Here is a 14,836-nt window from a genome sequence, read left to right on the forward strand (position 1 = left end):
TCTCAGAGCCAAGAATGCAGAGTGAAAGATGAGGAGACCCTGATATAATGCTCTAGCCTGATGGGCACCAATCAGCACCAACGACTGACTCTCCACCCACACTTTACTAAGATGGAATTGTTTCTAGACAGCAACTTTTCCTCTAGCTGCCATTCTAATCTATCTTCTCAATTTCTTCTTTTTCTCAGGGGCATGTGAAATCATGAATACACTTATTCATAGAAGAAAAAATAACAAGAATGGATCTAGTTAGAGATATGGTCACTGCACTAAAAAGATTAAGGTTTTTCCAATTTTCCATGGAAATGGAGAAATTCCAGCAGATTGACTTTCAAATAAAAACAATTTGTATAATGTTTCTTTAACAAAACAAGTAGCATGTGCCCAATGACCAAAATATTAACCCCCAACCCTCAGAAATCCATAGATCCAGCACTTAAATCAAATCACCTATTTATTTAAATAAGTAAACTGCTCACTATGGATTCATTCAACCCAAAAGAAATGAATATTCATGTGTCTTTCCTTCTTGTCCTATCTCATAGGAAACAGAAATAAGATGGTGAGAAGATGCTTGTAAAATAAGCTCCCAAATCTACTGGATGTACCAGAACAATCTTTGTCATTAAGGGAGGAAGTTAGCATTTATTAGCAGTTGGAGGAACATACGAGTTTAACTGAAGCATACAGAAAATTGAGGTGTGATAAAAAGGCACCATAACTGGTACAGAAAGGCTCATGTAGGCTCAATTATGCAAGGTGAAATGCCTTCTTGCTACCATGTACATAGGGAAGAGTAAAGGAGGTGCTGAAACCATCTCTACTGGGGACAGCTGAGTGGCCAAATACTGAAAACAATTCACCAGATATAGCAAAGGAGAGTTTTATTTGAATCACCTGGAGAGTTTTAATATTTCTTTTTCTTTTTTTTTTTTTTTTGGTTTTTGGTTTTTGGGTCTCACCCGGCAGTGCTCAGGGGTTACTCCTGGCTCCATGCTCAGAAATTGCTCCTGGCAAGCATGGGGTACCATATGGGACGCCGGGATTCGAACTGATGACCTTCTGCATGAAAGGCAAACGCCTTACCTCCATGCTATCTCTCCAGCCCCAGTTTTAATATTTCTAATGTCTTTCTAATCTTCCTAATAATGTGTTTGAGGGCTCGACTACAAATTTGATAACATCAGTCATCTCTGAGGGCAGTACCCAGGCTTTAGTAGCTTTCAGTCTGTTCAGATGATTCCAGCATGTTATCAGTTTGAGAATCCATGTGACAGAGGCACAGGGTACTCCAGGACAGACAGAAAATAGGCTGGTTGGTTGCCCCCAGAAGAAGTGAGTGGGGTATGCAGAGACCAGTCCAACATAACCCTGGTATGAAGAGCTGAATTTGAACCTGAGAGTTAGACCTCTCTGGGTCGCTTTCCCTGTGACAAGTCCAGTTTAAGGGCCCCAGCACTACTGTAAGACCTGATATACCTTGTTTCAGTCTCTCATCCCTTGTCCAAGTATCCATCAAAAAGATGCCATTTAATTGTAAGTTCACACAAACCAACTCACATTCTAAAAAAAAAAAAAAAGCCAACACAGAGAAAGCTTATCTAATAAGAAGCACCACCATTACTTTAAGAGAAAAAAGGCAAATAATCCTTTGAAAACAAACTGGAGTCATTTTTTTGCCAATCTTCAAAGTCAACAAGACTATTCCACCATTCATGCACTGGGGTCCAAAGCACAAACCTTTTCCCATTCCAGACATTTGAGACAGGAAGACATGTAAATGGTGTGGCAACTTACTATCCAGGGGGCTCCGAAGAAACTTCCAGAGATGTGCAGCCTGCTGAGCTCTGTAAATGTCAAGGGGGGAGAAAGTATAGGTAATTTATTCTGATTCAGCTATTTCCAGCCTGGGGCAGAGGATGAGATCCCTCTCCTTTCAGTCATAGATTGAACTTCGGGTGCTGGGAGGCCCTTGCAGGATGAGTCTCCATGTTTCTGCTTTGAAAGGATTTTGGGCAAGTGAGCTCTCACACTGCCCCGTCTTTTGGCTCCCAGCAGGCAATGGCTCTAAGGTGGAGGTTTCTGAGAGCAGCAGGAGTTAGTTGGTCTCTGGCTTCTGGCTTCATATTTGTTTGAATATGACTCCACCCCATCCCTGCTACCCCTGCCCCAGCCATGGACAACCATTTGGCCAACATGCATTAATGACACAGACACCCTTCACCAGCTGATCCCCCGCCTTCATTCCCAGCTGCCAAGCCCACCACACATCCTCCACGCACCCCAGAAGTCACACCCGTAGAGAGGGTTGCCAGACAGCTCAGGTACAGAACATAAAGAAATGCAATTTTCAAGACACCCCCTGCCACCACGTTGAAAAGCTCTTATTGCTCCTGAAGCTTTTAAGAGGGGGGTTCTCCCCATTTTATGAAGTGCAGCTTCACAAAAGTTGTTCAAGGTCACTTCAATTTGAGGGTTGGGAACACTACAGGCTGCACAAAAGGGAGAACACAATCATGTAGGTTAGGGAATTGTGCTGTTTACCAGAGCAAGAGGGAAAGGGTTTGTTGCATCCGTTTTAAAAATAAGGTGTGAGTTGACCAAACCCATGTAAAAGTTAACATTCCATATACTCCTGTCTCTGATAATGACCATGGCAAGGAATATAGTTTTGGGGAAACACGTTCTTAGAGACAGAAGAGAGAAACACACACCCAGAGAAATAAAAGAAAGAGATGGTAGAAAGAGATGACAGGGTAGAGGGAAGGGGATCTTAAATGGGCTCAGCCCCCAACCTGCTGCATCTTTCATTTTCATGGGCACCTCCATCAATGTAAGGATGTGGCAACCCTGCTTCTGGCTTCTCATAGCTAGTTATGAAACAACAGCTTACCCCTCATTCATCCTTCCAGCCCCTATGCACGCATAAATCTCTCACCCTTGACACCTGTCCCTTGGCAGGGGACAGGAAGTAGGGGCTGGGGGGACAGTTCTATACCCACCTGGAGGAGGATGCCCCAGTCTCTACCCACAGGAGACTTTTGCTGAGTCTTCTGGAAACACCCACTTGTGCCCTCCACATGCATCTCATCAGCTTCTCTCCCAGGAGGGGCCTGATTCCTTACTATATATTCTGGCTCTCATTCATCCTGCACCTACAACATCTAGTTTTTAGAAATCTTGGTTATCAAATCCCCTGTCTATCCTTGGGAGACTGCTGTGGGGATCTCTCTGGAGTTCATTCCTAGATCTTCTCTTCCTCTACTACTTTCCTTCGATTTCTCCAAACCTATGTTGCTGTTGTTGTTGTTGTTGTTGTCATTGTTGCTTTATTGGACCATATCTGGCAATGCTCAAGATTTACTCCTGGCTCTCCACTCAAGAATTACTCCTGGAAATACTGAGGGACCATATGAGATGCTGGGGTTTCAACCTGGGTGGATCATGTGTAAGGCAAGCATCTTACCTGCTGTACTATCAAAACCAAACTTTTTGTACACCCCTACCCAGGGGTCGGGTCGGCAACCCTCGATTCCAGAGCCTCATTTGGCTCTTTTGAAGCTTTGCCATGGCTCTGACATCAGGGCCCATAGCAAGGTGGGGGGTGGGGGGAGTGGTATCATTGAAATATTTTAATTGGCTGTTAATCTACACAAATATATGTTTTACATTGTTAAGTGAAAAAGTTCTTTTTTTCTTCAGATTGCCAGATAAGAAGCAATGTATGCAGTGCTATATCTGTCTTAAATGTCTCAATGGTTTTGCAGCTTCAAGGTTATTTTTCTTTCAGAAATGAGTCCAAGTGGCTCTTTACGTCTTAAAGGTTGCCGACCCCTGTCCCCACCTCACAACTCCCATTTCTCCAGTTCTAAGACATCCAGCATCTTGCTGGGTAGTCATAGGTCCTTGTTTCATTCTTTCTCCCAATACACCTCAGCCCAGCCCTTGTAATCTTTCATTTCTCCCAATGCACCAACTCTTATTTTCTTTTCAGGGGGTTTCCCTAGCTTTGCGAGCCCCTGCATCACTCCTGAGACTTACTCTTATAAATCCAACTATACTGGGTATTTTCTAGTAAGTCTTCAACACTTCAAAAAGCAATGATTGAACTGCATTCCATTTGACCTCTGACTGGCTCCTCTGTTCTCAGATGACACACTGAAATTTCAATTTGGGCCAGCTACCCAGTCCAAATCCTAGAAAGATCCCTTTCTCCATTCCATCCTCCACTTTTTATTATATCAACTAGCGCAGCAGTTCTATTGTCTCTTCCTCTGTGATTTTACCCTACCTGCTGGTACCTCTCACCTCCAACAGGCATGTCTCCCTCCAACTCATCCTCTACTAAGCAGACACCTTTGGAAAGCACAGCTCGAATCACCAACCTGGCCTGCAGGCAATCATCCCAAGTGTCTTCCTTTCCCATTATTCCCATGCTAAATTTTTTACTAGAGTTGATTTTGTTCACTTAATCTCTTGACATCCTATTCACTTTTTTTACCAGGCCTCAAATGGGCACCCCTATTTTCTCCATGGATCTCAGCTTCAGCTATCCTTTAAGCTCTCAGCTAGGGATTGAACAAATAGTACAGGAAGTAAGGCTCTTGCCCTGACCCTGTTTTTTGTTTGTTTTTTTTTTGTTTGTTTATTTTTCGGGTCACACCTGGCGGTGCTCAGGGGTTGCTCCTGGCTGTCTGCTCAGAAATAGCTCCTGGCAGGCACGGGGGACCATATGGGACACCGGGATTCGAACCAACCACCTTAGGTCCTGGATCGGCTGATTGCAAGGCAAACGCCACTGTGCTATCTCTCCGGGCCCGACCCTGTTTTTAATACCAACATCACTTATCATTTCCTGACAACTACCTGAGGTCACTCCTGAGCACAGAACCAGGAATAGACCCTAAAAAACCAGTGGGTATTCCCAACCCCCAAACAAACAAATCTTTAAACTCCTCTAAGAAATGTTCCCTGATTTTTTCACATATTTTCTCACTCTTGGGGCTCTCAGATCCCACATCATTGGTTTAGTTCTTAGCAGGCACTGCTGTGCTCAGTGGGAGACACTTTGTTTACTAGTGAGTTGACGCTAATATGTTCATGATAGCAGAGACCATTTGGGGGAGCTAGTTTAGAAACACCCTCCAGAGATCTTACACTCTTTAAGGACTAAGGGAGGTGGGTAACTGAGTGATGGAAAGATGGTTCGCTCAAGCGCCTGCCACTGTGCTCACCCCACATTCTCTAAGCAGGGTTCTGAGTACTAAAAGGATGCAGACTCTGCCCTCAGGAGACTCAGTTACATCCTTTGCTCTCCAGTTGCTTTCCCTTGAGGCTGAATGGACTTATTTTGGGCTATTCTAAAAAGAGGCTGGTGATTGTTTATTTTGGGGGGGCTGACCTCTAATCCAGCTCAAATTTTTTATTTATATATGTATGTATGGTATGTGTGTGTGTGTATGTATGTATGTATGTATGTATGTATGTATGTATGTATGTATTTTTTATTTTGGAGCCATGCCCAGTAATGCTTTGTGTTTGCTTCTGGCTAGACATTAAGGAATTGCTCCTGGCAGTATTTTGGGGACCATATGGGGTGTCAGGGATCAAACCTGTGTCAGCCTATACAAGGCAAGCACCCTATCTGCTGAACTATTCTATTTCTCCAATCCCTACCCAGCTCAATTTAGGACTTACCTCTACCCAACTTCTACTTGGGGTACTAGTTCAGATATCCAATCTCAGTGGCTAGAGCTGATTCCAGTCTCCATTCTGGGGTGCTTACTTTTCCTACCTGACCCCATCATGACTGGGGTGCACTCTGGCACCTTGTTTTGTGCCTTCTCCAAGTTGTAAAAGGGGCCTGAACCACCACTGCTCCCTGAGGCTAGCTCATCTTTGGAGAACTCTGAGTTCCTGAATCCCAACTCCCCTGATCTGTCTGCAATTCCTTAGATTTTGGCCCTCTCAAACCAGATACCAGTCGGTTATGAGAATACTCTGGTTTTGTTACCCCCTTCCTTCATTTCAGTTTCAGGTAGTTGGAAACTCCTTTGTCTTCTTCTTAAGAATAGCATAACCTGGGCCCGGAGACATAGCACAGCGGCTGCTTGCAAGGCAAACGCCTGGACCAAAGGTGGTTGGTTCGAATCCCGGTGTCCCATATGGTCCCCTGTGCCTGCCAGGAGCTATTTCTGAGCAGACAGCCAGGAGTAACCCCTGAGCACCACTGGGTGTGGCCCAAAAACAAAAACAAAAACAAAAAAGAATAGCATAACGTATTAGCATTTTTCAGCCTAGTGATGAATTTTCCCAACATCTTCAACAATATCTGCATTTCCATTTTATTTTCTGAAACAACACACTTTCTCCCTACAAGTCTTTATTTTGCCAGGAAGCCCTGGTGGTAGGTGGGGCAAGGCTCCAAGCTTTTGATATTTTTTCCCCTTTTGGGCCCATTTATTTTGGTCTCTTTCTGACATATTCTTTAATAAATCATGCTGGCATAGCTCCCTTTTAAAACATCGATGCAGGTTGAGTTTCAAATGCTTTTTTGTGGCTAGACCATCTGGCCCAGGAAATACATTTTTCCACCGAGAACTTTCTGACATTTCCAACTGTAAATACTACAAACCTAACAGTGCCATGCACATAAGAGGTGCTCAAGTCACTGTTTCTTTTTCAAAATAATTCTTGAGGTTGGTATCTCCCGGGATTGCAAACAAAGAATCTGTCTCAAAAATAGCGCCCTAAAACTTTAGGGTATTACAGAGATAGATTTAAATGCTCCTTGGAAGAGCAAGAGAAAAATGTAGAGAGAAGGGAATAGTTTAAATATTCAGTCACCCTGCATACATTTTAAAAGCCACGTTAGGAAGATGCCAAGCTCAAAAGAAATCCAAGCAAAAACTTAACTGGGGGGCGGGGAGGGGGACTGCAAATAATAGTCAAAAAGCCATGCAGCTTAAAAATAGCCAGCAAGATAATTCATCACCTCAACTACATAAAATAAAAAAAAATACAACAAATAAAGGGGAGAAAAATAACCCCAAACCAAAACAGAGTTTTCAAGGTAACCATTTGTAGAAGAAAAATCTCCAAAAATACCTGTAAAAGGTCTGTAGTGGGCGCTTTATTAAGCATCTCCACTTTGTCTAAATCTGCCTCTAATTCTGTTTGGCAGAGTTGAAGATCTCCTTCTAGATTAGTCTGGTTCAAGAAAGAAAAGACAGGAAAGAAGATTTTAGTTTGGGGAAAAGGCACCAAGAATGGAAGGTTAAGTTAGAAAAACGAATGTTCTTAGTGTTCAACTTTAATAAGTCAGAGATAGCATAACTAACATACAAAAGCTCACTAGAAATTAGTTAAAGACATGAAAACAAGGAAGGCAGCATTAGGCATACAAAACAGAATCCTGAAGCCATCCGTATTTCATAAGTCTAGTCTACTTGCTAAAGGAAACTACAAATACCACGAAACTTACCTGTAAGCAACTATTTTCTCTCTTTTGAGAGAAAACTGATGGTAACTAATGTTGTACATCCAGAAGACTAAGTAGTTGCTTTTCTAAAACCCTCTACATATTAGTGTTATTCTTAAAGAACTTAAGTGGTTCTATCATCCAATCAAAAGGGAAAGTTGTTATTATTATTAAGTTATTATTTTTTCAAAGTGATTTAAGAAAGTAAAAGAAAAGTAAATAAAGATCCCCACAACACACTCACACTAACCAGGCTAGAGAGGCACACACACACAGCCCACGGAGGCGGCAGAGCAGAATTACCTTTCTATCCTCTCTAGGAAGGATAGAGCAGTCTCCAGGAGTATAATCCCATATCTTTTTGGGAGGCTGACGGGAAGCAGAGGAGGAAATGAAGAAATGAGCATAAAGACATAAGACAAACATGGAGACTGGCTCAAACAAAGAGGGGCACACTCAGAAAACTATATCAACACAAAAAAACTAAGAGCACAGGGGGAAGGCTCTGTCTGCTAGAATGAACCCCCGTCTCCCAGAGATGAAAGGTTGCCCCGGAAGAGGAACCCTAGAGAAACTAGGAGCTCATCATATTAATTCTACCCCTATGTTCCAAAAGTGAAATCATTCTTGGGATATACATATTGAAAACATAAAAGAAAAAAAATAAAATGAAACATTAATACCAATCTAAACAAAAATAGAAACTTGGCCATTCCTCATTGTTCTTTTCAAATGTAGATGCTAAAGCATCTACTCTGGAATCTCTTCTCTTTGTAAATTCCTCGTGTGCTTCTAAAAATTAAGAATTGGGAAATCAGAGCTGAACTGATATGCATTCTGTGGTCTGCGGCCATGGACTTGTACACACAGTGGGTGCTCAACACTGAGCTAGAGAATAAGGCAATCGTGCCACCTTTTAAAGTCTAGTTTCACTAGACTTGGGTAATGCTGCGAGTGGTTGAGCTAGACTGTTTTCTCTCAGGGAACTGAGTTTACACTTGGGAGTCTAAATGGGGGACAGTAAGTACATTATATTTTCTCTTTTAAGTCTTTATGGTGCAATTAGAGTTGCATTCCTAAAATATAAACCTGCCCTAAGAATTGTAAATTTAATGAAGGAGCGAGTGGAGGACAGACTATTTAGAAATGATCTTTGGGAAACTCTCTCCAACAAGTGAATCTTCTTGTCCCCATTTATTTGACTTAAAAAAAAACAAACAAACCAAAATCAACAACCCAGAATAACTAAACACCCCTCAAAACATTTATTCCTGTAAATCTTTTTTCTTCTTGATATAACAATTCTCATTAACTTTTAAATTTATTCATTTTTCTTTTTGGAGATTTTGCTTGGGTGCCATACCTGGTGTTGCTCAGGGGCTACACCTGGCTCTGCACTCATGAGTCACTCCCAGTGGGCTTGGAGGATCTTAAGGGGTATCAGGAATCAAACCCAGGTTGGCTGCCTGCAAGGGAAGTGCTCTATCTGCTATTCTATTGCTCTGTCCCCCCCCCCCCAATTTATTCATTTATTTTCTAGGGAATTTTCTTGCTCTCCTACTTAGTCTTGAATATATCCTAGAATTTTTACAAAGTCTATTATAATCAGATCTGTGGGAAGCATTCAAATTGGTTTTCATTGTGGCATTTTACCTTGAGCTCACTTACACAAAATACATCAATTTCTGTAGAATTTGGAAGTGGGGGGAAGGAGAAAGAACAGCTTCTTGGTCAGAACTGGTAAATGAAAAGTCATCTGATTCCAATACTTCTAAACTGACAGAAGCAGATTAGTAACATGATCTCTGTGTGTATACTCTGCAATTTGTAAAGTCAGTGCTAGCTAAGGACAATGATCATTCATCTTTAAGCATTTAACACACTTGGTTGGATTGTTCATCAAAAGAAGTAAGCTTAAAAAAATACTTAGGGCCGGAGAGATAGCATGGAGGTAAGGCGTTTGCCTTGCGTGCAGAAGGTAGGTGGTTTGAATCCAGCATCCCATATGGTCCCCTGCGCCTGCCAGGAGTGATTTCTGAGCACAGAGCCAGGAGTAACCCCTGAGCGCTGCTGGGTGTGACCCAAAAACCAAAAAAAAAACCAAAAAAAAAAAACTTATGGTACCCCTCACTTATTTACTTGCTTCAAAAAATACAAGGGTGGCCTGAATGGGCATGCTACAATAATTTATTAGAGATAAAAGGCACTACAAGCAGAATCTTGGTAAAAATTTAACTCATTTGAATAAAGAGGCTGAGGAAGAAAGAAGTTCCTGATAAACATCCAGTGTGAAAGTTCTGGAAGGCTTTACTTACTCAGGGACAGCAAGCAGATCCTCAGTTGGTATGAAGGAAAAATACAAGTGATGATTCACATGATTTGGTTTACTTTAAAGTAAATAGGTCTTTACTTTCATTCTGTTTCAGAATGACTAAAAAAAGCCTTCTCAAACAACTTCCATGGTTTACTTCACTTTTATTTTATGACTCTCACTCTGGTGTTGCAGAGTGATTGGTTAGAAGAGAAGAAAAAAGTAAAATTCTCTCTTCTACCCCTTCTTCCAAAAACTTAGAAGCAATAACCAGTTCAGTTAGTAAACAGGCCCACCCTGGCATGTTTCAGTCCACGCAAGGGTCCTCAAACTTTTTAAACAGGGGGGCCAGTTCACTGTCCCTCAGACCATTGGAGGGTCTGACTATAGTCAAAACAAAACTTATGAATGAATTCTTATGCACACTGCATATATCTTATTTTGCAATGAAGAAACAAAACAGATACAAATATACTATGTGTATGTGGCCCGCGGGCCATAGTTTGAGGACCACTGGTCCACAGAAACCATTTTCCTCTGGGTTGTTGCTTAGGATAATGTTGCTTAGATGACTGTGCCATTCTGTCAGTTTCTTAAAGTATTATCTTTTGGCATTTTAAAAGATCCATACCAAAGGGAGAGGACAGATCAACAGTACAATGGGTAAGTACACTTGCCTTACACATGGCCCACCCATGTTCGATCTCCAAGATGGTCCCCCAAGAACCGCCTGGAGTTCTTGAATGCAGAGTGCAGAGCCAGAAGTAATCCCTGAGCATTGCATGGTGTGGGGGAAAAAAAGTGGAAGAGTCTTATATAAGGACTCCAAAATCAATGCCAGGAATGAACACATGTGGCTTCATAAAAAAAATGACAGTTTGGAAAAGCATCTTTAAATCTTAATCTTTAAACAGTGAAGAGTCAGTGAGAACAACAGGGTAGGGATACAAATTATAGGACACAAGTAAGTAGTTTTCTCAATATTTGTTTTGATTGGTTACTGTGGTACTCAGACCACACTTGTAGAAACTGTTAATTTATGAAGTTATCTGTGGAGTGTGACTCACTGTATTCTGGAACTAAAATACTGTCTATTGTTAATAAAAATAACTTATTTGTAACAGACTAAGAAGTAGTCACAATTATTTAAAAAAATAAATATTTCTGGGCCAGAAAGATAGCATGGAGGTAAGGCATTTGCCTTGCATGCAGAAGGACAATGGGTCGAACTCCAGCATCCAATATGGTCCCACGAGCTTGCCAGGAGCAATCTCTGAACATAAAGCCAGGGGTAACCCCTGAGCGCTGCCAGGTGTGACCCCCCCAAATTTTTTTCACAGCTTCCAGATGAAACTAGTTAACTACCAAATGAGAGACTAGTAAGAAAATTATGGATTCTAAAAGGAACTTCAAAAATTGATGACTTACCAATGACTGTAGTTTTGTAGTTTGTCCTACATAAATTTAAAGTTGACTATTTTGCTTTCTCTAATGAAAATTATGGCTTATTTTTTTTTAAGAGGGGCCAGAGTGATAGCTCGGCAGGGTGTTTGCCTTGCATGTGGCTGGCCCAGGACAGACCTTGGTTTGATCCCCAGCGTCCCATATGGTCCCCTAAGCCAGGAGCAATTTCTGAGCGTATAGCTAGGAGTAACCCCTGAGCGTCACCAGGTGTGGTCCAAAAACCAAAAAAAAAAAAAAAGAAAGAAAGAAAAAAGAAAAAGACCAATTCTGCTCTTAGGGGGCGGGGTAGTGAGCAAAGAACTGAATATATCAAAAGTACACTTTTTAATGTGAGATCGTTTGAACAGGTGTTAAGGGAAAGAGAAGATACTGTCAAACATTTTTCTAATAAAGACTTCACTGGTATCTAAATGTGGAACAACAGAGGAAATTAAAAAAAAAAAAAAGGGAGCTGAGAGGGGAGAGAAAAAGGAGAGAATAGGTACAAGCCAAAGCTTGGGAGCAGTGGTGTTTTCCTCTGCATCTGTCACTAGGTGGCACTGTTCACCCAGGACAGTTTAGGTCTTATTAGGAAATTGGCTTAGGAAAGGACAAGGTGGAAGGTATCTTCCTCCAATTTGGATATGTCCAGGTCAAGAACCTCCACATCGGAAGATGCCTAAATTTTTAAACAAGCTCAGCATCTCTAAATAAAATTGGCAATAGCAGAGCACCCACTTAATTCCTCTTTCTCATCTTAATGAAAAATGTACGAAATGGAGTTTAATCTTCTGTTGCATTACAAAACTAATTCCTGCCTACACTAAAACTCATTTCAAACCACAATGATCTAATTGCTAACTTAATGCTTAATGTCTCACATAAACATAAAATAAAGTGCTATATTTTTACACACTTAATCCCCCACCTGTAAATTATTTTTTCAGTTGTGATAATCAAGCCTTTAAAAAAAAAAGACTTTAGGGGCCGGAGAGATAACATGGAGGTAGAGTGTTTGCCTTGCATGCAGAAGGATGGCGGTTCAAATCCCAGCATCCCATATGATCCCCCAAGCCTGCCAGGAGTGATTTCTGAGCTTTGAGTCAGTAGTAACCCCCGAGCACTGCCTAGTGTGACCCAAAAACCAAAAAATAAATAAATAAGACTTTAAATGTACTTATGGTACCCCTCACTCATTTACTGGCTGCAAATAATAAAAGGGTGGCTTTAATTTATTTTATAAAAGTAAAAAGACATTTTGAGGTTAATTTTAAGTAATTTCCAATGGAAAGATGAGATCAATTTTCATTTGGGTGCAGTGCTAAGAAAATCCTCCTTTTTAAGTGTCAAAAATCAATTTGTACCTAAATCAATTTTACCCAATTTAGTTCCTTAGAAGGTGAAAAACTGCATTTGCTCAAATTCTTAACTATTCCAAAATTTAGAAATTATTACCCTAACTCATAGAAACAATTATATAAAGTCACCTCTAAATAGGGTTGCATTCGTGAATCTTATCTGCAGAGAGAAGTCCTTTTGTCTCCACTATGGCATTTCCCTTGCATATATGTTTTCAAAAGTGCTTTTATGGCAGTGAATAATATTGCTTTTCTATGTATTGCATTTTATTCTTTGTTTATAGTATGTTATACAGTCTTTGGTGACAGAACTGAACCAGATACTAAAATAATGCCCTCTACAAGGCAACTAAAATTTTGTTGAGATAAGATGATAAGCAATGATTTATTTACACATGTATCTCTGAGATGTTCTGGGAACAAATTCCTCCAGCACCCACTGTCCTTTTTTGGTAAAGTGATGGAAAGTTTATAAAGGATGAAGTGAGAATAGATAATCTCACAACTGTAAACTGACATGGCCCTTCCCCATTTCTGAATTCCTTACAAAGAGATCTGATTCCTTAGCAGCAACAGCGCATCAACAATATTATTTTAATAGGTGTCTATAACCACTGAAGCTATTAAACTTACCGGTTTCCCAAACTCCAATTCCGAAAAGAATTTATACCAAGGTTCATTCTTTAAATCTATCTCTTCTGGGCTTATATCCCGACTCTATAGGGGTTGGTGACAGGGAAATGGAAGAGAGAGAAGGATAACATTATGCAAAGATTACATAGGAACAGGCCAGTAGAGATGCAGTGGTTTCCAGGTAGACAGGGAACTGCATTCATTAGCAGCAATTGCCCCTTCTTAGTGCAGTCAGCAAAATCAAGCAGCTAGAACAGGTGGGAGGGGATAGATTTATAGAAACAAACACTGAAGTACAGGGTTATCATTCTTGCTCCTCAGGCAGACCTCTGGACTGTATGGAGAACTCTCCCCCACACCGTTGCCTGTTGCCAGAAATCTGAGTGTGGGCAGAACACTAGCCCTTCCCAGTACTGTCAGTATTGTGGAGAAAAAAACAAATCATTACTTTCTCTTTACAGAGATCTATTAGTTTTAAACAAATAATCTGGTAAATACACCAAACATTTAGCCATTGATGCCAGGCGAGTTGAGCAAATTCATTTTATGGGGTAGTACATATATAATAAGTACAATTTTAGTACTTATTTGCAAGGCTGCCATAAAGATTAAATAAATGTAAGCACACTGTATAAAGCCAATTTGTTAATTCTGCATCTTTAATGGCACGTGAGTAGGTGAGAAACCATGTCCCATATATAGTAAGTGACAGATGACATAAGTAAAAAACAAAAGACACAGGTAAAAAAAAAACATTTTAAACAAGCATCTGTGAGGGATGAAAACAGACAGAATTATTTTGTGTTCTAACAAATAAATGTTAAAGAACAGGGGGAAAAACACAAGGAAAAGTGCAGCAAGATAGATAACAGAACAACAGGAGGAAAACCTTTAGGTTATGTTACCCCTCCAAAAAGTTAGATTTCTCATTTTACATAATTCTAAGAGTTAAAGCACCAAGACCAATCATTTGACTCTTTGGGATTTCATATTTATAAATATATTTAATAAACTTCTTGTACCTCACAACTATACCTTGTTTTCCCATAAAAGAATATAACATGTGTTTCTGGAAATAATTCTTTGAAAGGAGAAAGCCTGGAAAGCAAATTAGGTTCTCAGGTAATAAATGGGAGATATGTTCACAGCTGACAAAAGCATCAGAGATTCATGGTTCAATTAAATTCATATATGTATACACATTTCAAAGCCCTTGGTAGTCAAAGAAGAGAGACAGGGTGGTTTTCGGCAATAACATGAAATACACAATGAATGTATCTTGTTTGAGAGTGAAAACATTAGCTAAGAAAATCCATCCCTGGGCAGAAGAAACTGTTTAAGGGTTTAGTGTGTGCCTGTGTGTCAAAGTGGAACCAAGCAATAGAGCATTTAGAGCAATAGAGCAATAGAAGTGCACAAGGCCCTGTGTTGGATTTCTGGCATGATGGGGAAAACACACAAAAAAGAAGTATTCCTCTTATGTGGTTGACCCTTATTCAATTCCCAAAATTACACGGGCCCCCACACATAGCTAGGTCCAACCCTGGAGGCCCCTGGAGCACTGTCAGGGTGACCCAAATAATCCCCAGCACCATAGAGCCCTCGTGCCCT

General features: G+C 40.7%; 1 protein-coding gene across 6 annotated transcripts in view; it reads right to left on the reverse strand.

Moving 5' to 3' along the window:
* SORBS1 (sorbin and SH3 domain containing 1) overlaps positions 1-14,836 on the reverse strand; it is a 255,471-nt gene that overhangs the window by 43,226 nt on the left and 197,409 nt on the right. For 2 of the 6 annotated variants that reach the window (XM_049790808.1, XM_049790811.1), the window contains 4 exons: positions 13,226-13,309; positions 7,784-7,849; positions 7,108-7,209; positions 1,798-1,847 (listed from right to left, as the gene is read on the reverse strand). In XM_049790808.1, the coding sequence (XP_049646765.1) occupies positions 1,798-1,847; positions 7,108-7,209; positions 7,784-7,849; positions 13,226-13,309 (302 nt within the window). The remainder of the gene's footprint in view (positions 1-1,797; positions 1,848-7,107; positions 7,210-7,783; positions 7,850-13,225; positions 13,310-14,836) is intronic. The other 4 variants (XM_049790812.1, XM_049790809.1, XM_049790807.1 and 1 more) reach the window with 2 other exon arrangements.

The sequence above is a fragment of the Suncus etruscus genome, chromosome 17 (assembly GCF_024139225.1).
Source record: "Suncus etruscus isolate mSunEtr1 chromosome 17, mSunEtr1.pri.cur, whole genome shotgun sequence".
NCBI lineage: Eukaryota > Metazoa > Chordata > Mammalia > Eulipotyphla > Soricidae > Suncus > Suncus etruscus.